At 53.1% G+C, this 24,849-nt stretch overlaps 1 protein-coding gene across 3 annotated transcripts; it reads right to left on the bottom strand.

The window, feature by feature from the left end:
* On the bottom strand, positions 1 to 22,864 carry CD177 (CD177 molecule). Of its 3 annotated transcripts, none has more exons than XM_033224908.1 (10): positions 22,705 to 22,864; positions 22,477 to 22,617; positions 22,083 to 22,268; positions 20,322 to 20,444; positions 20,000 to 20,116; positions 9,179 to 9,319; positions 8,262 to 8,447; positions 8,012 to 8,146; positions 7,252 to 7,392; positions 1 to 2,109 (listed from the first exon to the last, which is right to left on the bottom strand). In XM_033224908.1, the coding sequence occupies exons 1-10, from the start codon at positions 22,754 to 22,756 to the stop codon at positions 2,093 to 2,095; spliced, it is 1,239 nt and encodes a 412-aa protein (XP_033080799.1). In that variant the 5' UTR covers positions 22,757 to 22,864; the 3' UTR covers positions 1 to 2,092. The 3 variants fall into 3 exon arrangements, with proteins under 3 accessions (XP_033080799.1, XP_033080798.1, XP_033080800.1); XM_033224907.1 differs by lacking the exon at positions 1 to 2,109 and adding an exon at positions 6,897 to 7,209 and having other exon boundaries at positions 7,245 to 7,392; XM_033224909.1 differs by lacking the exons at positions 1 to 2,109; positions 20,000 to 20,116 and adding an exon at positions 13,751 to 13,867 and having other exon boundaries at positions 6,897 to 7,392.
* Positions 22,865 to 24,849: the final 1,985 nt, after the last annotated feature.

The following is a 24,849-nucleotide window of genomic DNA, read 5'->3' as shown; positions in this document are numbered from 1 at the left end:
TCACACACATTAAAATGGCTTTAATAAAAAACAACAACAACAATAGCATGAAACCACAAGTGTTTTCAAGTAGGTGGAATAATTGGAGCTCTAGTGCATTGCTGGTGGGAATGCGAAATGTTATAGCTGCTGTGGAAAATGGTATGGCAGTTTCTCAAAAAAATTAAAGAATTACTACTTGATCCAGCAATTCTACTTCTGGACATACAGAAGTCCGGCCTGAGGCTCCCTCTCTGCCCATTTCCCTGTAGCCTGACCCAGGGGAGGCTTGGCTTCACCTGGCAGCTTGATTTAGCCAGATTCAGGACCAGCAGGACTGTCACATGCTCTCTGAGCCCCCCAATGTAGATAGCAGGTCACAGGGTGCCTGGCTAATTCCTGGGGATGCCGTGGGCACTCAGGCAGCCTCTGTTCTGTGTCAGCACTGGGCTCAGCCTGGGATGCCCCAGAAAACAGGACAGAAAAGCAGGGGCAGGTATTTAGAGAGCAGTCACAGAAGGAGTTGATGAAGTTGAAAGGAAGCCACAAGGAAAAAGTACCCAGTGTGGCATCACGTGCACCATGGCCACCCTGGGAGATGCCCTTTTGGGTGAGCCCCAGGAAGGAAGGCATGTGGGGGGCTGCCTGCAGAGGGAGCAGTCTCAGGTGGACGGCCGCCTGGCTGCAGGGAGGAGCTGACAGAGTCTGTGTGGAGAGCTTGGAGGGTGCAGAGCTGACCCTGCTGGGCTGTGGGCCCTGCTGAGCAAGCTCAACAGCTATTTGGGAGGCCGCAGGCCAGTAGGAACTCTGCCGCCCTCTGGTGGACAGGGATGGAAGTGTGTACGGCGGTGGCCCCAGGCCAGGCTGCGTTTTATTCCTCATGAATCTTCACATTTCACATGAGCTCACACAGGTTATGTTACAGCTCCATCATGTTCCAGCCCCTCGAGTACCAGTTTCTGTGACTGTGAGTTCACTGTCCTCCCTGTTTCACAATCACATGTCCCAAACAGATTTTTGTCACTATCTGTGAGTTTGTGTTTGTGTGCTTTGGGCTACACTGTGCATGCCGTGGGGGTGATATGTTTTGGGATATGGGGAGTGATGTCTCGGGATGAGCACTGAAGGGGGTTTGGGAACAGAACAGGGAGGTGCGGAGTGAAAAGATCAGTTGCAGGGGAGCAGAAGGGGAGCAGAGACAGGTCATCTTCATTTCTCACTGTCGGGGGACCAAAATCCGGGACCCTGACTCTGGAACACAGCACCACACCCTGTTGGAGTCCCTGGGTGTCACAAGGGCTCATAATTTCATGTTGCCTCGGCATGCATTTTTCAAAGTGTACATTTAATTTCCTCATCTCAGAGGCAGAACTTGGTCACCATGACAGTCTCAAATACTGTACCCGGTCCAAATGACTCCATCTGGTGGCCAAAGATAAAATCTTGGAGGCATCTCTCCTGCTTAGTGTGCTGGGCTCCCCTCTCTCCAGCTGCTTCCTTTCAACTGACAGTTCTGACATTTGCCCTCAAATTTAAAGTGACCACCTTTCAGTCACAGCGTGATCTCCATGCCCCAGTGTTTGCTTGCTTTAAACACACCCATTAAAGCTCCCTGCTGGACACCTGTCAGATAACACCCTGGACCCGAAAAAACCAACAGGTCCCTCCTCTCCTTTCTGTCTGGGCTTTCTAGAGTCTGTATCTATTGTGTCGAGGTTGGCATGTGCTCGCCAGTGTAAGTAGTAAAAACACTTACGATTTCACATTTTGGTTGTATCACTGAAGCCTCACCTGACATCCAGGTCTTGACATCAAGGAGGCCCCATGGGATCCATGAAGGTTGAGGCCCTGCTGGAGCTCTTTTCTTGGGGCCTCTGGTGCTGCTGCAGACAAGAGCTGCCAGCTAAGTTAATGAAAAAACTGAAGAGTTTCATTCAAAACAAGGGTCAGATGGTGTATTCCTGGGCTTGGGCTGTTATAACAAACACTGTCGCCTTGGTGACTTAAACAGTAGAAATCTATTTATCACAGTTCTGGAGGCTGGAAAGTCCAGGTGCCAGCTGATTCAGTCCTGGCTAGGGCTTCCCCACAGGTGCCTGTTTTCTTGATGTATCTACAAATGGTGAAGGGCTGGAAGGGTGAGAAAAGACAGAGAAAATGAGAGAGACGATTCTCCTGTGTCTGTTTTTATAAAGGCATTAATTCCATCATGAAGCCCCCACCTTTGTCATAATCTCAAAGTCATCTGCTTTCTTTGAGTATGCACACGTGTATGTGTATGTGTTGAATATTTATCAAGTAAGTAAAATTTCAAAATAGGGGGCCAGAAATGGTGGTTCATGCCTGTAATCCCAACACTTTAGGAGGGCTAGGTGGGGCTTGAGCCCAGGAGTTGCGTATATTGCAGGGCAATATGATGAACTCTTTTATCTACTAAAAATAGTTTTAAAATATATAGCTGGGTATGGTGACACACACCTGTAGTCCTAGCTACTCAGGAGACTGAGGTGAGAGGATCACCTGAGCCCAGAAAGTCCAGGTTGCAGTGAGCCATGATTACACTCCTACACTACATCCTGAGAAACAGAAGTGAGACATTGTCTCAAAAAAACTTAAGGGCCCGGCGTGGTGGCTCACGCCTGTAATCCCTGCACTTTGGGAGGCCGAGGTGGGCGGATCACAAGGTCAGGAGTTCGAGACAAGCCTGGCCAGCATGGTGAAACCCCGTCTCTACTAAAAATAAAAAAAATTAGCCGGGCATTGTGGCTCACGCCTGTAGTCCCAGCTACTCAGGAGGCTGAGGCAGGAGAATTGTTTGAACTCATCAGGCAGAGGTTGCAGTGAGCCAAGATCGCGCCACTGCACTCCAGCCTGGGCGACAGAGCCAGACTCTGTCTCAAGAAAAAAAAAAAAAAAAAAGAAAGAGATGAACCACAGCACTTCCCAGTAAATTACTCCAGATGGAATTGCAAAATGTTGTTCTCAATAACTCCTGGATGGGTATACTTAGAAATGAACAAATGTAAGAGAGTCCATGTTTCAAATCCAGTGCATTATTTTATGGAGTTTTCACAAGCTCCAAAAGATTCACAGTGCAGAACTGGAGGTTCTAGAGAAATTCCACGCCTCCTGCAGGTAACTCTTATCATTCAGAAAGCAGCTCTTGGCTCATCCCTGGGCCCGGGGCAATCAAGTTCAGGTCCTGGTGCTCTCTGAGCTATCAAACCATAACCTGGGGTATGCACAGCAGCCTCCAGCATCCACAGGAGAGCTGAGCATGGGGTCAGGCTCAAGCAGGTCCAAGGCCAGCAAGTGACTCAGGCTCCCATGGCACCTCTCCTCCTGCCTCTCCCTCTACCACATCTGTGAGCTCCTGGGAAGCCCCATGACCTCATACAGAGGAGGAAACTGCAGACCAGACTTATGGATGGGTCCTCACGGTGAGCTGGCACCCAGCAGAAGTGGACAGTGGCTGCCTTAGTGCCCACTTCAGGTGGTCCTGAGGAGTGACATAGGGAAATCCTTCAGACGGGCAGAGCCTCAGTGGTTCTGCAAAGAGGGATGGACTTGGGTCCATTGCATGAACCCAGAGTGGCCCACATAGTCAAGGACTTGAAGAGGATAAAAGAGTAAAATTAAGACAGGGAGGAGACATGGATGTTCCTCTGGGGATGGGCACAAAGTGTGAGCTATGCCATCCCCACCCTTAAGCCCAGAACCTGTGCTGTGAGGATGAGGTTCTTGGTGTTTGGTGGACAGTGTCAGGCAGACTGTGTCCCTCAGAGCTTGCTCAGGGGGTCCAGGCACAGATGGCCACATGGACAGGGAGGATGGCGATGTACCTTACCACAAGTGGACTGAGTCTACCAGCACTGGCCTGGCTGCACACTGTACCCAGCCCTGCCCAGTGTAGGCACAGCCCAGGGCTAAGACCCTGGTAGGTGTCATTTTACAGGAGGACTACCTGACCACTGTGGATAGGCTGGCCACAGAGGACACATCCCATCCTGGAGGGGACGGGGCTTTGTCCTCACAGGGATACACACACACTGAGGGTTCCAACTGGACTTCCCTGGACCCTGCTCAGTGCTTCCATGAACAGGGCCTTTCCTGTGGCTCTGGAACCTCTGCAGGATTACTTCCACTGGGGGACACATCTTAACGCAAAGAATGGGAGGTAATTAACTCACACCCATGGAACCCACTGACCGTCTGAGGTGCCCCACGACACAGAGACAGCTGCTTCTCAGAATGGCGCAATGGCTCATGTGTGGCTTATCAGGGCACCAGGAGGGAGACCGTACCCCATCACCCCACAGGAGATGCCACACATCTTATAAACCAGCAGCCAGGCCATCAGGTCACTTTTCCCAGGGCCAGATGCAAAGATTCAGGAAAGACAGGAAGAATAAGGGCGGGTCCCTCCCATGATTGCATCTGCCATGATTGCATCTGCCAGCCCACTGAGAGAATGCTTGCTCCTTGTCCCCATGGCCCTGGGCTGCTGTGGATGAGGAATCTCTTCCTAGTTCTGATCTGTGGGAAGCCATGACAGCCCTCCAGCCATCCTGTGCCCCTCGTGCTGCCAAAACAGCAGGCAAAGGAGAGGTCTCTCTGCAGTCGGGGGAACAGCATCTGATTACAGAGGGAGGTCAGGTGGCTGGGACAAGGAGGCTATTTTCGAAGGCAGGCAACTCATGGGGGTCACATTTCCTTGACCAGGGCCCTGTTCCATGGAAAACTATAGAAACTCACTAAAGACAAGGCCATCCAAGACGAACTCTCCATAAGAACCAAGATTTGGGTTACATTGCAGGTAACAAATAACATCCAAAGGAGGTTTTGGAGGTGGGAAGACAATGTGGAATGTACTAGAAGAAAGCAGCTCTGAGCACCAGCAGCCCCATCCCCAGGACCTCAGCAGCTGTGTTGGAAGCCATCTCCTCCCCACCTTCCTCTCATTGTGTGTGAAGAACTGGCACCCAGCATAATGGGAGGAGAGCATCATTGTCATCATCACACACTGTTACTGTGACAGAGGAAAGGACTGGAATTGTGTGTCATCTGCACGGAGGACTCTGATTTTTTTTCCCCCTTGAGACAGGATCTCACTCTGTCATCCAGGCTGGAGTACAGTGGCACAGTCTTGGCTCACTGCACCCTTGACCTCCTGGACTCAGATGATCCTCCTCCCTCAGCCTTCTGAGTAGCTGGGACCACAGACGTGCACCACCACAACAGGCAAATTTTTTGTATTTTTTGTAGAGAAGTGGTTTCACTGTGTTGCCCAGGCTAGTTTCAAACTCCTGGGCTCAAGTGATCCTCCCACCTCGGCTTCCCAAAGTGCTGACATTACAGGCACGAGCCACCGCGCCCGGCTTGGACTCTGATTTACATCTGGACAAAGGGAAAAGGTGGATGCCATAGAGACAAGGGAGTGAATGGTACTAGATATGTTCTGTTTCCTTCTCCAGCTTCACTCTCTTCTCTTCCCTCCCCTCTTCTCTGTTCTCTACTGTGAATGGTAGATCTGTGGGGGCTAGATCAGTGGCATCTCCTGCTTCCAGCCTCTAGGGGGTTCAGTCAATGGGGAACCTCAACTGCAGACCAGAATGAGGACATCAGTTTGGAATTTTAGTTCCCCAACTCCCTCCCCAGCATCATTGTGGGCTGGGTGCGTTTTTCAGCCTGAGATGGGAGCTCCTGTTAGGCAACCCTCTCTGAATAGCTCTCTCTTTCTGTCTCTGGCTCTCTCTCTAGCTCTCTCTATTTCTGTCTGTGTATGTGTCTCTCTCTCTCTTCTCTGCAGATTCCAGCAGTGGCTCCTCTCCTCGCCCTTATTGGGCGATGGTGGTAAGAAAGACCCAACGGTAACAGTTCTGGGAAAATGCTAACCCATTTTCTTCTGGAGTTCTCTCAAGCCTTTATGTCAATTACCCCATGATAGGCAGATGCTACATAGCAACGTTTGGGTCAATGACGAATTGCATATAGAACGTGGTCTCGCCGGGCGCGGTGGCTCAAGCCTGTAATCCCAGCACTTTGGGAGGCCGAGACGGGCGGATCACAAGGTCAGGAGATCGAGACCATCCTGGCTAACATGGTGAAACCCCGTCTCTACCAAAAAAATACAAAAAACTAGCCGGGCGAGGTGGCGGGCGCCTGTGGTCCCAGCTACTCGGGAGGCTGAGGCAGGAGAATGGCGTGAATCTGGGAGGCGGAGCTTGCAGTGAGCTGAGATCTGGCCACTGCACTCCAGCCCGGGCGACAGACAGAGCGAGACTCTGTCTCCAAAAAAAAAAAAAAAAAAAAAAAAAAAAAGAACGGTGGTCTCCTGAGATGACAATATTGTATTTATGCTGTACCTTTTCTATGTTTAGATGTGTATAGATACACAAATACTTGTCGTGGTGTTACAATTGCCTGCAGTATTCACACCATAACATGCACTGCAGGCTTGTAGCCTAGGGGCAGTCAACTCTACCATCCATCCTGGTGTGTGTTGGGCTGTACCATCTGGGTTTTTGTAAGTGCTCTCTACAATGCTCCTATGGCGATTATCACCTAATGACACATTTCTCAAGACATATCCCTGTCGTTAAGCAATGCATGACTATACTAACCCCTCCTGCAGTTGCTCAGATGGGACGAGCCACCTGTTTGTGCGAGGACCCTGGCTGCTAGGCTGGAAGCCTCATACGTCTCAGTGCATCTTCCCCTCCAGGTAATGATGATGCCCCAATACTTTTGGTTGGAGCACCCTGAAGTCTCTGCTACCGTCCAAGCTGGTTTGGAGACGTGAACCAGACCAATAAAGGGCGGGCTTTGGATGATCATGTTTTCATTAGGTTCCTCTCCTCCCCCACGCTAGATCCCTGGGTGTCCTGCTGTCCCCTCACATGGAGAAACGCCAGCACTGGGAGAAAGGACAAGGTCTTTATTACTCAGATACATGCAGCCACTCCTCCAACGTCCCCTCTCCCATAGGGCAAGTGCAGCTGCTCCAGGCTCTCCCCAGTGTCGCTATTAGGTGAGTAGACATGAATGATTGTGTGTGGGGAAGATAATTCATGGGCAGGATGGGAAAAGAATTTGGTGTCCAAGACTATTAGGTTACGAGGTCAGAGGGACGGTTGAGTGTGGTGGTCAGCAGGGGTGAAGAATCGTGGGGGAAATGGAGTTAGCAGGAAGGGCAAAGAGCCCCCCACCACAGCGCCAGGGTCAGTGCCAACCCCACCCCCCAAGTGAGAGACTCCAGGCCCCCAGCCCCACCTCTCTCAGAATGAGGGGCAGGAGCCTCCTCTTCACCCTTCTCACGCACAGAGAAGATCCCGATTTGTCTGGCGTGGTTCAACAAGGAGCTGGAAGGTTGGGCCACACAGCCCTGAATGCCCATTGTGGTGGTTACCCCACCTAGAGTGAGAAGACCAAGTCAGAAAGGACACAAAGTACAGCCCAGCCAAATTCGTGAACCCAGGAGTCCAGGCCTCAGACCCTCCTCTCAGTCCCAGAAGTCCAGGCCCCAGCCCCTTCTCCCTCAGACTCAGGAGTCCAGGGCCCCAGTCCCTTCTCCTTCAGACCCAGGAGTCCAGGCCCCCAGTCCTCCCTCCTCAGATCAAGGAGCCTAGACCCCTAGGCCATCCTCCCTTAGACCTAGGAGTACAGGACCCCAGCCCCTCCTCCCTCAAACCCAGGAGCCCAGACCCCCAGCCCCTCCTCCCTCAGATCCAAGAGCCCAGAGTCCCAGCTCCTCAGACCAGGAGTCCAGGCCCTGAGTCCCTCCTCCCTCAGACCCAGAAGCCCAGGCCCCCACCCCCTCCTCCCTCAGACCCAGGAGCCCAGGCCCCCACCCCCTCCTCCCTCAGACCCAGGAGCCCAGGCCCCCACCCGCTCCTCTCTCAGACCAGGAGTCCAGGCCCAGCCCCTCCTCCCTGAAACCCAAGAGCCCAGAGCCCCAGCTTCCTCCTCCCTCAGTCCCAGGAGCCCAGGACACCAGCACCTTCCTCCTTGGGGCCCTGCTTGCAGCACTCACCTCCTGAGAGACTAATGTACCCATCATAACAATGAGTGGTGCCCCTGGGGCAGGTCTTTACTGGGGAGTCACTTGAGCAGGTTCCAAAGGGCTGCGCACAGGTAAGACACTGCTGGTCTCCTGGCTCAGGGGCACCTAGGGAGCAGAGGGAAGGTGGGAGTACGTGACTTTGTGCTCAGAGCAGCCGCCCACCTTGGACCAGAGTGTCTGTGTGTCTGGGCTCATTTCTCCATGGCCCTGGATCCCATACCTTGAGGAGGGAGGGAGTTCAGCAGGACGCTGCTGCTGCTGGCACCATTGCACAGGTCTGAGGAGCAGAAGTGGGCATAGGAGGCCACGAGCACCCCAGGAGGGGCTGAGTGGATGGAGGTCTTCTGGGAATTTTGAGCCCCAACAGCGCTGCAGCCTTTGCTCCACACCAGGGTCGATGTGACTCCTAAGGGTGAGAGGGAAAGCTGGGCTGGGGGACTGGACAGCTCCCAGGGCAACAGGGGCTCCAGAACTGGACTCCCTGCCCTCAATCCACCTCAGGCAGAGGGCGAATACCCTGATCACAACTGCGTGGGTCACGTTTAGCATGGGGCAAAGACGGAGGCCAGGGCCTGGGTCCTCCCCGAAGCTCTGCCTCCTCCCAGTTCTCACTCAAACGTCACCTTCTCCATGAGTCTCCCCTGAACACTCAGCTTAATATTGTAGCCTTCACCTCACTTTTCCTATCTCCTTTTCCTTGCCAGATTTCTCTCCAGAGCTGGGATCTCCATCCCTATACTTTGCTGCTTTTTGTTTGTTTCCTGTTTCTCAAGGTATATAAAGCTGCAGGAATACAGATGGGATTGGATCTGCAGCGCCTAAGACAAATGCTGGATAAACATTTCCAGACTGTATGAAGTCACTGAGATTCCTCAGTGTTGGCACGGTTCTCCGCCCTGGGCAGGGATTACCGCATACATCGTCACCCCTACCCAGAAAGGCAGACACCATCATTCCCACTGCTTCACCCCCAGTTTTCATAAGGGGAACCCAAGATCCAGAGAGAAGAATAGTTGAATTGAAAATTGCAGATGTGGAAGAAACTGAGCAGGAAATTCAGGGGAAAGAATCCAGTGGGGTGGAGAGAGCTGCCAGGGACCTGGGACAAGTGTTTGTCTTCTACCTCAGTCCACGCACCTACATCTATGAGCAGCAGCGTCTCCTGACACACCTGGCCCGCCTCGCACATCACGGTATTAGATATGGTCCATCCAATGGGTACTTGAGTCAAGTTTTCCTGCTTCTGCAAAGAGTTCCCCCGATGACAGGTCAGAAAATCTGGGGAGAGGAAACCCAGGGTCTGTGTAAGCCAGGAACCGACCATGTCTGTCCCTCCAGGTCCTCAGCTACGGAAGGTGATCTTGCTCTTGAGTCACACTCCAGGTGACCAGGCCACAGAGTCCCTCAACTACGGATTCAGAAAGGACTTGGAAGTCCAAACCCCGCGCTCATTGTTCCCCCTGTTTCTACTTGAACATCCACAGGGACGTCCTCTCACAGCCCTGTGGGAATGGTCGTTCCTTGCTTCAGCTGTGAGAGCAATGGAAGCTCTTCCTTATCCTCTGCCCATCTCTGCTTCCCCATCTGAACTTTAAGGTCCTCATTTCAATAATAAGGAAGACAGCCTGAGACCTTTCTCATACCTTTCAGTTGCAAAGCCCTATGTTCCAAACAAACGATGCGGAGGGCCAGGGTGGGCTGAGCACTACCTCTGCACCTGGCTGACGTCATTGCTTCCCCCAGATCCACCTATCTAAAGTCCCAGGGAGCTCAGCTTATCTGAGATGCCTCATTTCCCCACAGTACCCCAACAGTAGGTGGGGCGATCACAATCAGCACCCTCATTTGCAACAAGGGAAACAGGCAGGATTGCTCAGTAGCCGCCCGTGCCACACAGCTTGTGAGCAGCAGAGGTAGGCTGGGAACCCAGGGACTCTGGACCCTCAGGGTCAGGGTTGAGGGCAGGAGGGAGACAGGTACTGATGACCATCTTCGGCTACCTTGGCCCCGAGGCCCTCAAGGCTCTAGTGTGAAACCACAGCCCCCAGCCTTCCCTCATGGCCATCACAGAGCAGGGGGCATCTGTCCCATGATACAGGGACTCTTAGACTGAGCCCCCAGCTTCCACCAACACATGCGACCTGCAGAACGGATGTCACCCCAGAGGGCTGCTCATTTGCATGCTTTACAGATGACAAAATCAAAATCATGGCTCCTGCTCTCTTCTCCCACCCTTCTCTCCCCACTCCCATCTCCCCTACTTATACCTGTGGTGGCTCATCTCTGCCGGCCTAGCTGAAAAGGTTGGTGCTGTCCTTGACCACTCCCTTTCTCTCCCACGTTGTATTCCTCAAGAAATTCTACTGGCTTGAGCTGCAGAAAATCTTCAAAACCCAACCCCACGTCACCACCTCTGCTGCTTCCACCCAGGCCAAACCCCCTTGGCTCCCACCTGACTCCCGGGGCTCTCCCTGTGCCTGCCTGCCACTCTTCCCCTTGCTGCATTCTCCGCGCACCAGGCAGAGGGAGGCTGGGTAAACCTAAGTCAGTTCATGTCACTCCTCTGCTCTGAAGACTCCAGGAGTTCCCCATTCTGGAGAATAAAATTCTAAGCCCTTCCAATGGCCCGGGAGGCCTGATAAGATGCAGCCACCTCCCCGCTCCATGCAGGTGTCCTACTCCGCTCCCTCCATCACTCTGCTCTGCACAGGTGCTTCTGGCAGGCACTCACCCACCTCAAGTCCTTTGCATCTGCTTCCGCCCTCTGTCTGCAACCTTCCCCTCCCCTTCCCCAAATCCAGGGAAAGAGGTTCCATGAGATATGGAGACTTTTGATCCTCATATGAAGCTGAGGCTGGAAAGCTGTTTCAGCGGCAGAGCAGGGCCTGGGACCCACGTGTCCCTGATTCAGACGCGGGCTCTTCCCTGCTCTCTCACTGGGACTGCTGCCCAGCTCCTCTAGGGGCAGCCAGGGCCTTATCTGCCCAGGGCTTCTTGGTTCTTCACAAGGGGCTGCTGCCATGGCCCCTTTTAGTAACCTGTGTCCTTGCACCCAGCTCTCCCACTGCTGTGGCTTCTTATAAGTGGTTCTATCACCCTGGAGCCTCTTCTCTCCAGCACTTGGTCCCCAACATCTTGTTGTTCCCCCAGTTTCTGATGCCTGGTCTTGTGATGCTCACTGTCTGCTAAGCTGCTGAACTGCACTTCACCAGGGAAGGCAAAACAGCCTCCAAGATCTGGCTCCAGTGTTGAAAGCAGAATATGAATCTCTATTAACAGCCCCGATTTGTATGTAATAGCTGTGTTTTATGTGGTGTGTGTGTGTTTGTGTAGTGTGTGCGCGGGGGTGTGAGGGTGCATGCGTGATGTCTGCAGATGTGTGTGCTGTGTGTGAGTGTGTAGTATACATGAGGGGGGTGTGGTTGTATGGGGTGTGTGGTGTGTTCATGGTATTTTTGTGTGGTGCATGCATGTGCAGACATACTATGTGTGATGTATGTGGTATGTGTTTTGTGTGTTTGCCATGCTGTCTGTTCTGTGTATGTGTGTTCTGTTTGCATGTGGTGTGTGTGTGTTTGTGTAGTGTGTGTGAATAGGGTGTGGGGGTGCATGCATGATGTGTGCAGGGGTGTGTGGTATGTGTCAGTGTGTAGTACATGTGTGGGAGTGTGGTTGTATGGGGTGTGTGGTGTGTTCATGGTATGTTTGTGTGATGCATGCATGTGTAGACATACTGTGTGTGATGTATTTGGTATGTGTTTGTTTTGTGTGTTTGGTGTGGTGTGTGTTCTGTGTATCTGTGTTTTGTTTGCATGTGGTGTGCGACATACCAGGTGTGTTGTGTGTATTGTGTGTTGTGTGTGGTATGTGTTGCATGTCCGATATGTTCAGAGGGAGTGTGTGTGGTGCCTGACATGTAGTGTGTGTGCCACATACACACTACATGTACACATAGTAATTGTGCAATTCTGTGATGCATTTGTGTGTGTTGTGCAGATTGTACGCTCTGTGTGTGATTTGTGTTTCATATGTCGTATGTCAGGAGTATGGGGGAGTGTGTGTGTGGTATGTGATGTGTGGTGTGTATGTGGCATGGTGTGATGCATTGGTGTCTCCTGTGCTTATTGTGGGCTGTGTGTGGCATGTGCTGCATCTGATTTGTTTCTGAAATACCTTCTGGATTATCAGTGTCACCTGGTTCCAGAGACCAGGGCCAGACTGTTAACACCAGCATCAGTCAAAAGGAAAGATAAATGGCTCAGACCCTGCCCTTCCCTGCTCCACAATCTTCCATGGCTCCCCTGCCTTCAGGAGATGGTCCACCCCTGAGTCTGGCTTTTCAGGTACTTGAGGGACCACCAGGTTCCCACTTACCTCTCCCTCCCCCACCAGTATCCATTCCAAAGGCATGCCAAGTCATTTCCTCCTCAGCCTCACACCTGCTGTGCCTTTGGCTTGGAGCAGCTCCCTCCTCAACCCCACACCCACCTTGTCCACCTGGAAAACTTCTAATCACCCCCAATCCCAGCTGCATCCCCTCATCTTGATGAGTCCTTCTCAGGTGGAGTGATGGACTCTTCTTGAAAACAGCAGGCTCACTCCCACCTCCAGGCCTATGCAGCTGCTACACACTGTTCCCTCTGCCACCAATGTCCTCTTCCTCTTCTACCAATAAGCTGTAGGTCATCTTTAACACACAGTTCACAGGCCACCTCCTCTGTAAAGCCCTCCTTACTCTCTACCCCAACAACATCAGTATCTTCCTCCTCTGAGCTGCCCCAGGCCCCACATCCCCATTTGCAACAGCCCTGATCACCTCAAGCTGTGACCATCTGTGTCTGTGGCACCTGCCCCTCCTAGTCCCGGAGGCCCTTCAGGTAGAAACAGGGTCTGACTCATTAGGGGACTTTGCATGTCCTCACTTGAGCAAACAGCTCCTGGTACCCTTCCTGAGCCGGCTCCTGAGCTACCCAAGGCTGGAAACCCTGGTGCCAGTGATACCAAGCCCCTGGCTTCGGGCTCCCAGCCTAGCCAGGGAGAAACAGCCAAATACACAGAGGAAGGTGTGCGGAACTCACACAACTCCCTCTTCTAAACTCTAAGGGTTGGCATGATGTGGGCAGACAAGGAAACAGAGGCATGGGTAGGGAAAGACTTTGCTCCTAGGAAGGAAGCTGGGATTCCTGTAAGACCCCCGCCTCCCCAGCATGGCTTCCCGTCGCCTTGGAGCCCTTCTTATGGAGACATTCCCTGGCACTCTCTTCCATGGCAGCACCTAAATGGGTAAGTGGGGACCCTCTCAGTGTCCTCGTTTAACTCTTGCTTTCTCTGTCACACCTGAAGTGCCCTTGATTTTGTCTCTCATGTTCTCTCCTGTGCAGGCAAGGCTGCTGGGGCACTCCAGCACTGTGGGCAGGGCGGGGGCTGGTGAGGGTGGCAGAGAGGCTACGGTGGCCTAGGGAAGTGGGAGACCTAGGTTATGCAAGGCCAGGGGTGTGGAGACAGAAATTGAAGCAAGCAGTCACTCTCAGCAGCATGAGAGCCAGCAGGGGCCCCAGCACTCACTGTTGCCTAAAGTCTCATGCCAAGCAACCCACCTTGCATCCTTGATCTTCCTCCTACTGGCTTTGGTGTGATGGCTCTGGATGCCCCATGTGTCATCGTGCCCCGAGGCTGCAGTGCAGGGCACAACCTAGGAGTGGGACTCACCTTTTGTATTGCAGTTCTCAGTCACCCGCAGGGGCCCAATTTCCTGCGTCCCATTGAGCAGGTTGCAACTTGGCTGGGGCATGCATCCCTGGACTCTCAGCTTGGAGAAGATGCCTCCTGCAGAAAGGGGGAGTGAGGGAGAGTCAGTGATGCTGCCTTGAGGACCACTCAACCCTCAGAGGCAGACATAGCTCCGGGAAGCCAGGCCCACCCTCCTCTGGGTCTCATGCCTCGCCTCAGCTCACCCTCACTCCCCAGAGACTAAGATCTCAGTCCCCAGACCGTCCCGTTCAGTCCCCTCAGGGACCCCAATGTCCCAGGCTTACCTCCCCTGAGCCTGAGGAGGCCATTATAACAGTGCATGGTCCCCTTGGGGCACAACTCTTCTGTTGTCCCCTCCGGACAGCCTTCCATAGACAAGCAGACTGGGCACCTCAAGGATCCTGGCTCTAGGGAAGTGACAGACAGAGTGAGGGGGCACTGAGAGGGCACTGGATTTGATCAGATACCTTCTCTGCACCCCACTTTTGCTGGCCTCAGGAGTCAACCTGCTCAGTCTTCCCAAAGGGGCCTTCTGCAGCTCCCATCATGAGATCTGGATGTGGGAAAATAAAGAAGTGTAACCTATGAAAGAGGAAGGGAGAGAGAACAGGAGGTCTGGGTAGAGGCACCAGGACTGGGTACAGAAAGTGGTCTTGGCTGGGTGTGGTGACTCACGCCTGTAATCCCAGCACTATGGGAGGCCAAGGCAGGTGGATCACGAGGTCGGTAGTTTAAGACCAGCCTGGCCAACATAGTAAAACCCTGTCTCTACTAAAAATACAAAAATTAGCCGGGCGTGGTGGCTGGCGCCTCTAGTCCCAGCTACTTGGGAGGCTGATGCAGGAGAATCGCTTGAACCCGGGAATCGGAGGTTGCAGTGAGCCAAGATTGCACCGCTGCACTCCAGCCTGGTCAACACAGCGAGACTATGAAAAAAAAAAAGAAAAAGAAAAAGAAAGAAAAAAGAAAAGAAAGCAGAAAGACAAGAAAGAAAGAAAGAAAAAGAAAGGAAGAAAGGAAGGAAGGAAGGAAGGAAGGAAGGAGGGAAGGAAGGTAGAGTTCTTGGGGGGAAGCAGGGGTAGGCAGGGTGGAGGAGGGGCCTGCTGAGGCCTGATAATAGACTCAGACATGGTCAGGTCTGAACCTTTCAACAAAGTCTGGCCTTCTGAGGGGAGACACAGAAGCAGACTCATTGGTCAAGGGAAGGAGGGATGTCCTGGAACGAGCCAGTGCCTTCACCTGCAAGGGCTACTAAACCTCCAAGAACAGGAGACTTCTGTGTTCACAAGCTATTCCAATAAAGAAGTGCAAACATCTCCCCAGACTCTTTATCACACCTGACAAGGAAAGTGGAAAGTTACAATTCAGTCTCCTTTAGGAAGAGAAATAGCAAAAAACCTGCAGGAGAGCTTCTTGAACCAAACGCAACAGAATTTAAAAAAAAAAAAAAAAAAATGAATGCAGGATGACCCATTTAATGGTGATTTCATATCAGAAACCCGTCCTGTTTGCTCTTAGAAGAGGAGGGGTGCGGCGAGTCCTGGGTGGCAGAGGTGGGTGGGAGGGATCAGGAGTGAGTGGAGAAGGATGGAAAGGGAGCAGTCAGGGGAGGGAGGGAGAGAGCAAGGGGCAGTACAGCGAGCGAGGGTGGGAGGGACTCCATAACAGCCCCTCCGCGCTCACCAGAACCCCTCCTGGCAGCCCCTCCCGCTCCTCCAGCCCTCCCGCAGGCACCTGCTGAGGTCTGCGGGGTCCAAAGCGGGGCAGTGGTAACTAGGTTGTTGCAGAAGTCCTTATGGCGGCACCACATAGGTGTGAGAGCACGGAGAGCCAGGCCCATCCGGTGCTCAGTGACGCGGGGCTCCTGGTCCTTGGCCTCGGTGCAGCCCTTGGAGAGCACCATGCTCACTTGGGATCCTGGACCGAGAGAGGGAGGCAAGCGAGGATGGAGGTCAGGTTTCCAGGGTCCCGGAGGGAGATGCTGCTACACTGCATAGCTGAGAGGCTATGAAGGGGATCACCGGGACCCTAGGAGTCGCTCCTCCCGGAGGGGTGGCTCCCAAGTCACTGCGCAGGGATCGAGGGACTGAGGGAACAGGGCGGGGTCTCTGCACCCCAGGGCCTTCTCACCGCTCTCAATGAGCACCATGGTGTCCTGGCACCCCAAGCCGCTGTCACAGCTGATCTCCTTAGGGGTCCAGTGCAGGGGCAACTCGGACACATTCCACACGTCGTGACCTGTCCCAAACTGGCAGAGCAGTTCCTGCACTCCTGGAGTGGCAAGAGCAAATGCATCTCAGCAGGGTTCCCTTGCCCGGCCTCCAGGGAGGTCCCCTCTAGGCTAGGGTCATCACTCACCTGGCAGTGGGAAGGTGACCCCCAGGAGGGCCAGCAGTAACACCGGGCTTATGACCCATCTGTAGCTGGTAATCTCTTTCTGCTTTTTCACCAGGAAACAAGTCCTTTATACCAGCCCTTAAGCAGCCAGCCCAGGAAAGGGTGGGGAGGGGAGGGCCTTGCTAAATGGAGGCCTGGGCCCCACCCCAAGTCTCGACCGGCCTATCAGGGACCCCCTTTCTTCCTCAGACCTTCGGGTCCAGGCCCCCAGCCCCTCCTCCCTCAGATGGAGGGTCCAGGACCCCCAGCCACTCAGCCACTCCTCCTTCAGACCCAGGGGTTCAGACCCAGGGGTCCAGACCCCAGCTCCTCCTCCCTCAGACCCAGGAGTCCAGACCGCAATCCCTCCTCCCTCAGACCCAGGAGTCCAGGCCCCCATCCCTCCTCCCTCAGACCCAGGAGTCCAGGACCCCAGTCCCTCCTCCCTCAGACCCAGGAGTCCAGACCCCCAGGCCCTCTTCCCTCAGACCCAGGAGTCCAGGCCCCCATCCCTCCTCCCTCAGACCCAGGAGTCCCAATGCCCAGACCCTCCACTATTAGAAACCATGGCATCTTGACCCTAGGATCCCCCTGGTCCAGAGTCCCAGCCCTCTTTCCTCCTGAGGCCAGCTATGTGGATCACCACCCCCACTCTGTTTCTCCAGTAGTTTGGGAAGGCAGTTTCCTCATTTCTCATGGGCTCCCTGGCCACCTCTGTACCCCAGATGGGGAAATGACCCAACTACCTCTGGGGACGCTGTGCAGTGGCCATTGGCTTGTCCCATATCTTTCGGCTCGCCTAGTTTCTACCCTCCGCTGGCTTCCCATGTCTCTGTTTCTTTCTCTTTCCTTCCCATATTGCTTTTCTTTTGATTCTCCTTTCATGCTTTTCTCTCATGCTTTCTCTTCTATTCTCTACCCTCACAGTACAACATAGGACTCAAGTCCCCAGTTTCCCACCATCATGAAAGACTTGGCCAGAGGTGGAGTGGAGATGGAATATCTATGAAATAATTACGATATATTTGAAAAATGCAACATCTATTTGCTGGAAGCCAATGGCAGAGCAGTGGTGTGCTGAAAAACTTACAGAAAAACAATACCCACAAATTCTGCCCCGTAGTGTTGGCCTATTTCTCTGGTGTAAATACTCATAGCATGTCTGATTTTAAGCTATCAACAGTTTACCAGCCGGGCTGATGAAATCCCTAGCTATTTAACCATTGGCCTTTCCAGGGCTGTACAAATCAGCTGTAACACACTGGGGAGGAGGAGGAAGACAGGAAGGAACCAGGGTTATCTGTCAGTGACTACAGAAGGATGTTGGGGTGTCTGTGATGGAGAGAGGAGAAGCAGAAGAGGGAAGGAGAGAGCAGGAATAGCAGAGAAAAAGAAATGGATGTGACTTGCAATTATATGTTTATTTTTGACATCTCTACAAATTTTATCTTTGTCTTTGCAAAGTTTATTGCAAGTTTAATATTTGCCACACCGACAGGAAAGTATTTGTTGGATCTCCTGCTATGTCTCCACCACCTACATGGCATATAGTACATGTCCAGTAATTTATTTATACTTTTTTTTCTGGAAACAGAGTCTTGCTCTCACCTATGCTGTAGAAGTGGGACAATCATAGTTCACTGCAGCACTGCAGCTCGCTACAGCCTCCATCTCCTGGACTCAAGCAACCCTCCCAACTCAGCCTCCCCAGTACTTGGGACTACAGGTGCGCACCACCATGTCTGGCTAATTTATGTATTTTTTGTAGAGATACGGTCTCATTATGTTCACCAGGCTGGTCTTGAACTCCTGGGCTCAGGTTATCCTCCCTCCTTGGCCTCCTAAAGTGCTGGAAGTAGAAGAATGAGCCACCAAGCCCCAGCCTCAATAAATATTTATTGAATGAATGAATGAATGAATGAAAAGGGGAAGACAAGAGCAGAGCCCTCACTCCATTTGTACAGGTTGTGCACCCTAGAAATCTTGCCCCGTGTTGCATGTCTGATATGTTGACAGGGAGTGTGTGAGGTGCCTGACATGTAGTGTGTGTGCCACATACACACTACATGTACACATAGTAATTGTGCAATTCTGTGATGCATTTGTGTGTGTTGTGCAGATTGTACGCTCTGTGTGTGATTTGTGTTTCATATGTCGTATGTCAGGGGTATGGGAGAGTGTGTGTGTGGTATGTGATGTGTGGTGTGTATGTGGCATGGTGTGATGCATTGGTGTCTCCTGTGCTTATTGTGTGGCTGTGTTGGCATGTGCTGCATCTGATTTGTTTCTGAAATACCTTCTGGATTATCAGTGTCACCTGGTTCCAGAGACCAGGGCCAGACTGTTAACACCAGCATCAGTCAAAAGGAAAGATAAATGGCTCAGACCCTGCCCTTCCCTGCTCCACAATCTTCCATGGCTCCCCTGCCTTCAGGAGATGGTCCACCCCTGAGTCTGGCTTTTCAGGTACTTGAGGGACCACCAGGTTCCCACTTACCTCTCCCTCCCCCACCAGTATCCATTCCAAAGGCATGCCAAGTCATTCCTCCTCAGCCTCACACCTGTTGTGCCTTTGGCTTGGAGCAGCTCCCTCCTCAACCCCACACCCACCTTGTCCACCTGGAAAACTTCTAATCACCTCCAATCCCAGCTGTACCCCCTCATCTTGATGAGTCCTTCTCAGGTGGAGTGACGGACTCTTCTTGAAAACTGCAGGCTCACTCCCACCTCCAGGCCTATGCGGCTGCTACACACTGTTCCCTCTGCCACCAATGTCCTCTTCCTCTTCTACCAATAAGCTGTAGGTCATCTTTAACACACAGTTCACAGGCCACCTCCTCTGTAAAGCCCTACTTAATCTCTACCCCAACAATATCAGTATCTTCCTCCTCTGAGCTGCCCCAGGCCCCACATCCTCATTTGCATCAGCCCTGATCACCTCAAGCTGTGACCATCTGTGTCTGTGGCACCTGCCCCTCCTAGTCCCGGAGGCCCTTCAGGTAGAAACAGGGTCTGACTCATTAGGGGACTTTGCATGTCCTCACTTGAGCAAACAGCTCCTGGTACCCTTCCTGAGCCGGCTCCTGAGCTACCCAAGGCTGGAAACCCTGGTGCCAGTGATACCAAGCCCCTGGCTTCGGGCTCCCAGCCTAGCCAGGGAGAAACAGCCAAACACATAGAGGAAGGTGTGCGGAATTCACACAACTCCCTCTTCTAAACTCTAAGGGTTAGCATGATGTGGGCAGACAAGGAAACAGAGGCATGGGTAGGGAAAGACTTTGCTCCTAGGAGGAAGCTGGGATTCCTGTAAGACCCCCGCCTCCCCAGCATGGCTTCCCGTCGCCTTGGAGCCCTTCTTATGGAGACATTCCCTGGCACTCTCTTCCATGGCAGCACCTAAATGGGTAAGTGGGGACCCTCTCAGTGTCCTCGTTTAACTCTTGCTTTCTCTGTCACACCTGAAGTGCCCTTGATTTTGTCTCTCATGTTCTCTCCTGTGCAGGCAAGGCTGCTGGGGCACTCCAGCACTATGGGCAGGGCGGGGGCTGGTGAGGGTGGCAGAGAGGCTACGGTGGCCTAGGGAAGTGGGAGACCTAGGGTTATGCAAGGCCAGGGGTGTGGAGACAGAAATTGAAGCAAGCAGTCACTCTCAGCAGCATGAGAGCCAGCAGGGGCCCCAGCACTCACTGTTGCCTAAAGTCTCATGCCAAGCAACCCACCCTGCACCCTTGACCTTCCTCCTACTGGCTTTGGTGTGATGGCTCTGGATGCCCCATGTGTTGTCGTGCCCCGAGGCTGCAGTGCAGGGCACAGCCTAGGGGCAGGACTCACCTTTCGTATTGCAGTTCTCAGTCACCCGCAGGGGCCCAATTTCCTGCGTCCCATTGAGCAGGTTGCAACCTGGCTGGGGCATGCATCCCTGGACTCTCAGCTTGGAGAAGATGCCTCCTGCAGAAAGGGGGAGCGAGGGAGAGTCAGTGATGCTGCCTTGAGGACCACTCACCCTCAGAGGCAGACATAGCTCCGGGAAGCCAGGCCACCTCCTCTGGGTCTCATGCCTCGCCTCAGCTCACCCTCATCCCCAGAGACTAAGATCTCAGTCCCCAGACCTTCAGGTTCAGTCCCCTCAGGGACCCCGATGTCCCAGGCTTACCTCCCCTGAGCCTGAGGAGACCATCATAACAGTGCATGGTCCCCTTGGGGCAGATCTCTTCTGTTGTCCCCTCCGGACAGCCTTCCATAGACAAGCAGACTGGGCACCTCAAGGATCCTGGCTCTAGGGAAGTGACAGACAGAGTGAGGGGGCACTGAGAGGGCACTGGATTTGATCAGATACCTTCTCTGCACCCCACTTTTGCTGGCCTCAGGAGTCAACCTGCTCAGTCTTCCCAAAGGGGCCTTCTGCAGCTCCCATCATGAGATCTGGATGTGGGAAAATAAAGAAGTGTAACCTATGAAAGAGGAAGGGAGAGAGAACAGGAGGTCTGGGTAGAGGCACCAGGACTGGGTACAGAAAGCGGTCTTGGCTGGGTGTGTTGGGTCTCGCCTGTAGTCACAGCACTTTGGTAGTCTGAGGCAGGCGGATCACGAGGTCAGTAGTTTAAGACCAGCCTGGCCAACATAGTAAAACCCTGTCTCTACTAAAAATACAAAAATTAGCCGGGCGTGGTGGCTGGCGCCTCTAGTCCCAGCTACTTGGGAGGCTGATGCAGGAGAATTGCTTGAACCTGGGAAGTGGAGGTTGCAGTGAGCCAAGATTGCACCGCTGCACTCCAGCCTGGTCAACACAGCGCGACTATGAAAAAAAAAAAAGAAGATGAAAGGAGAGAGAGAGAGAGACAGAAAGAAAGAAAAAGAAAGAGAGAGAGAGAGAGAAGAAAAGAAAAGAAAAGAAAGAAGAAAGAAGAAAGAAAGAGTTCTTGGGGGGAAGTGGGGGTAGGCAGGGTGGAAGAGGTGCCTGCTGAGGCCTGATATAGACTCAGATATGGTCAAGTCTGAACCTTTCAACAAAGTCTGGCCTTCCGGCCGGGCGCGGTAGCTCAAGCCTGTAATCCCAGCACTTTGGGAGGCCGAGACGGGCGGATCACGAGGTCAGGAGATCGAGACCATCCTGGCCAACACAATGAAACCCCGTCTCTACTAAAAATACAAAAAACTAGCCGAGCAAGGTGGCGGGCGCCTGTAGTCCCAGCTACTTGGGAGGCTGAGGCAGGAGAATGGCGTGAACCCGGGAGGCGGAGCTTGCAGTGAGCTGAGATTGGCCACTGCACTCCAGCCCGGGCGACAGAGCAAGACTCCGTCTCAAAAAAAAAAAAAAAAAAATCAAAGTCTGGCCTTCCGAGGGAGACACAGAAGCAGACTCATTGGTCAAGGGAAGGAGGGGATGCCCTGGAACCAGCCAGTGCCTTCACCTGCAAGGGCTACTAAACCTCCAAGAACAGGAGACTTCTGTATGCACAAGCTATTCCAATAAAAGAAGTGCAAACATGTCCCCAGACTCTTCATAATACCAGACAAGAAAAGTGGAAAGTTTCAATTCAGTCTCCCTTAGGAAGAGGAAATAGCAAAAAACCTGCAGGAGAACTTCTTGAACCAAACGCAACAGAATAAAGAAAAAAAAAAAAATGAATGCAGGATGACCCAGTTAATGGTGATTTCATATCAGAAATCCCTCCTATTTGCTCTTAGAAGAGGAGGGGTGCGGGGAGTCCTGAGTGGCAGAGGTGGGTGGGAGGGACCAGGAGTGAGTAGAGAGGGATGGAAAGGGAGAAGGGTGGGGCGGTGGTCAGGGAGCAGTCAGGGGAGGGATGGAGTATAGCGAGCGAGGGTGGGAGGGACTCCATAACAGCCCCTCTGCGCTCACCGGAACCCCTCCTGATAGCCCCTCCCTCTCCTCCGACCCTCTGGCAGGCACCTGCTGGGGTCTGCGGGGTCCAAAGCGGGGCAGTGGTAACTAGGTTGTTGCAGAAGTCCTTATGGCGGCACACATAGGTGTAGGAGAGCACGGAGAAGCCAGGGCCCATCCGGTGCTCAGTGACGCGGGGCTCCTGGTCCTTGGCCTCGGTGCAGCCCTTGGAGAGCACCATGCTCACTTGGGGTCCTGGACCGAGAGAGGGAGGCAAGCGAGGATGGAGATCAGGTTTCCAGGGTCCTGGAGGGAGACACTGCTACATTCCCTAGGCTGAAAGGCTAGAAAGGGGATCACCGGGACCCTAGCGGTCGCTCCCCCGGTGGCTCCCAAGTCACTGCACAGGGATCGAGGGACTGAGGGAACAGGGCGGGGTCTCTGCACCCCAGGGCCTTCTCACCGCTCTCAATGAGCACCATGGTGTCCTGGCACCCCAAGCCGCTGTCACAGCTGATCTCCTTAGGGGTCCAGTGCAGGGGCAACTCGGACACATTCCACACGTCGTGACCTGTCCCAAACTGGCAGAGCAGCGCCTGCACTCCTGGAGTGGCAAGAGCAAATCCATCTCAGCAGGGTTCCCTTGCCCCGCCTCCAGGGAGGTCCCCTCTAGGCTAGGGTCATCACTCACCTGGCAGTGGGAAGGTGACCCCCAGGAGGGCCAGCAGTAACACCGGGCTCATGACCCGTCTGTGGCTAAAAATCTCTTTCTGCTTTTTCACCAGGAAACAAGTCCTTTATACCAGCCCTTAAGCAGCCAGCCCAGGAAAGGGTGGGGAGGAGAGGGCCTTGCTAAATGGAGGCCTGGGCCCCACCCCAAGTCTCGACTGCCTCACCGGCCTATGAGGGACCCCTTTCTTCCTCAGACCTTCGGGTCCGGGCCCCCAGCCCGTCCTCCCTCAGTTGGAGGGTCCAGGACCCCCAGCCCCTCAGCCACTCCTCCTTCAGACCCAGGGGTTCAGACCCAGTGGTCCAGACCCCCAGCCCTTCTTCCCTCAGACCCAGGAGTCCAGACCCCCAGCCCCTCCTCCCTCAGACCCAGGAGTCCAGGCCCCCAGTCCCTCCTCCCTCAGACCCAGGAGTCCAGGACCCCAGTCCCTCCTCCCTCAGACCCAGGAGTCCAGACCCCCAGGCCCTCTTCCCTCAAACCCAGGAGTCCAGGCCCCCATCCCTCCTCCCTCAGACCCGGGAGTCCCAATCCCCAGGCCCTCCACGATTAGAAACTGTGGCATCTTGACCCTAGGATCCCCCTGGTCCAGAGTCCCAGCCCTCTTTCCTTCTGAGGCCAGCTATGTGGATCGCCACCCCCACCCTGTTTCTCCAGTAGTTTGGGAAGGCAGTTTCCTCATTTCTCATGGGCTCCCTGGCCACCTCTGTACCCCAGATGGGGAAATGACCCAACTACCTCTGGGGACGCTGTGCAGTGGCCATTGGCTTGTCCCCATGTCTTCCGGCCTAGTTTCTACCCTCCACTGGCTTCCCATGTCTCTGTTCTTTCTCTTTCCTTCCCATATTGCTTTTCTTTTGATTCTCCTTTTCATGCTTTTCTCTCATGCTTTCTCTTCTATTCTCTACCCTCACAGTACAACATAGTCCCCAATTTCCTACCGTCAGGAAAGTCCCCAATTTCCCACCATCAGGAAAGACTTGGCCAGAGGTGGAGTGCAGACTGAATATCTATGAAATAATTAGGATATATTTTAAAAATGCAACATCTATTTGCTGGAAGCCAATGGCAGAGCAGTGGTGTGCTGAAAAACTTACAGAAAAACAATACCCACAAATTCTGCCTTGTAGTGTTGGCCTATTTCTCTGGTGTAAATACTCATAGCATGTCTGATTTTAAGCTACCAACAGTTTACCAACCGGGCTGATGAAATCCCTAGCTATTTAACCATTGGTCTTTCCAGGGCTGTACAAATCAGCTGTAACACACTGGGGAGGAGGAGGAAGACAGGAAGGAACCAGGGTTATCTGTCAGTGACTGCAGAGGGATGTTGGGGTGTCTGTGATGGAGAGAGGAGAAACAGAAGAGGGAAGGCGAGGGCAGGAATAGCAGAGAAAGAGAAATGGATGTGACTTGCAATTATATGTTTATTTTTGACATCTCTACAAATTTTATCTTTATTTGTCTTTGCAAGTTTATTGCAAGTTTAATATTTGCCACACAGACAGGGAAGTATCTGTTGGATCTCCTGCTATGTCTCCACCACCTACATGGCATATAGTACATGTCCAGTAATTTATTTATTTATTTTTTTTAGAAACAGAGTCTTGCTTTCACCTATGCTGGAGTACAGTGGTGCAATCGTAGCTCACTGCAGCTCACTACAGCTTGCATCTTCTGGACTCAAGTAACCCTCCCAACTCAGCCTCCCCAGTACCTTGGACTACAAGTGCCCACCACCATGTCTGGCTAATTTTTGTATTTTTTGCAGAGATACGGTCTCACTATGTTGCCCAGGCTGGTCTTGAACTCCTGGGCTCAGGTTATCCTCCCTCCTTGGCCTCCCAAAGTGCTGGAAGTAGAAGCATGAGCCACCAAGCCCCAGCCTCAATAAATATTGAATGAATGAATGAATGAATGAAAAGGGGAAGACAAGAGCAGAGCCCTCACTCCATTTGTACAGGTTGTGCACCCTAGAAATCTTGCCCCCTCCCCAGCAATTCCCATTGTCATTGTGTGAACGGTGCCCTGGAATTGTGCATGGCCTAAAGCAATGTACCTGATGGAGGAGGGAAGGGAAGGGTGGGCAAAGAGGCAAACAGAGTCATA

This window comes from Trachypithecus francoisi, unplaced genomic scaffold (genome assembly GCF_009764315.1).
Source record: "Trachypithecus francoisi isolate TF-2019V2 unplaced genomic scaffold, Tfra_2.0 Lachesis_group12, whole genome shotgun sequence".
In the NCBI taxonomy this organism is placed as follows: Eukaryota; Metazoa; Chordata; class Mammalia; order Primates; family Cercopithecidae; genus Trachypithecus; species Trachypithecus francoisi.
Note: the sequence above shows the minus strand (reverse complement) of the source record. Positions and strands in the feature narration are given on the sequence as shown.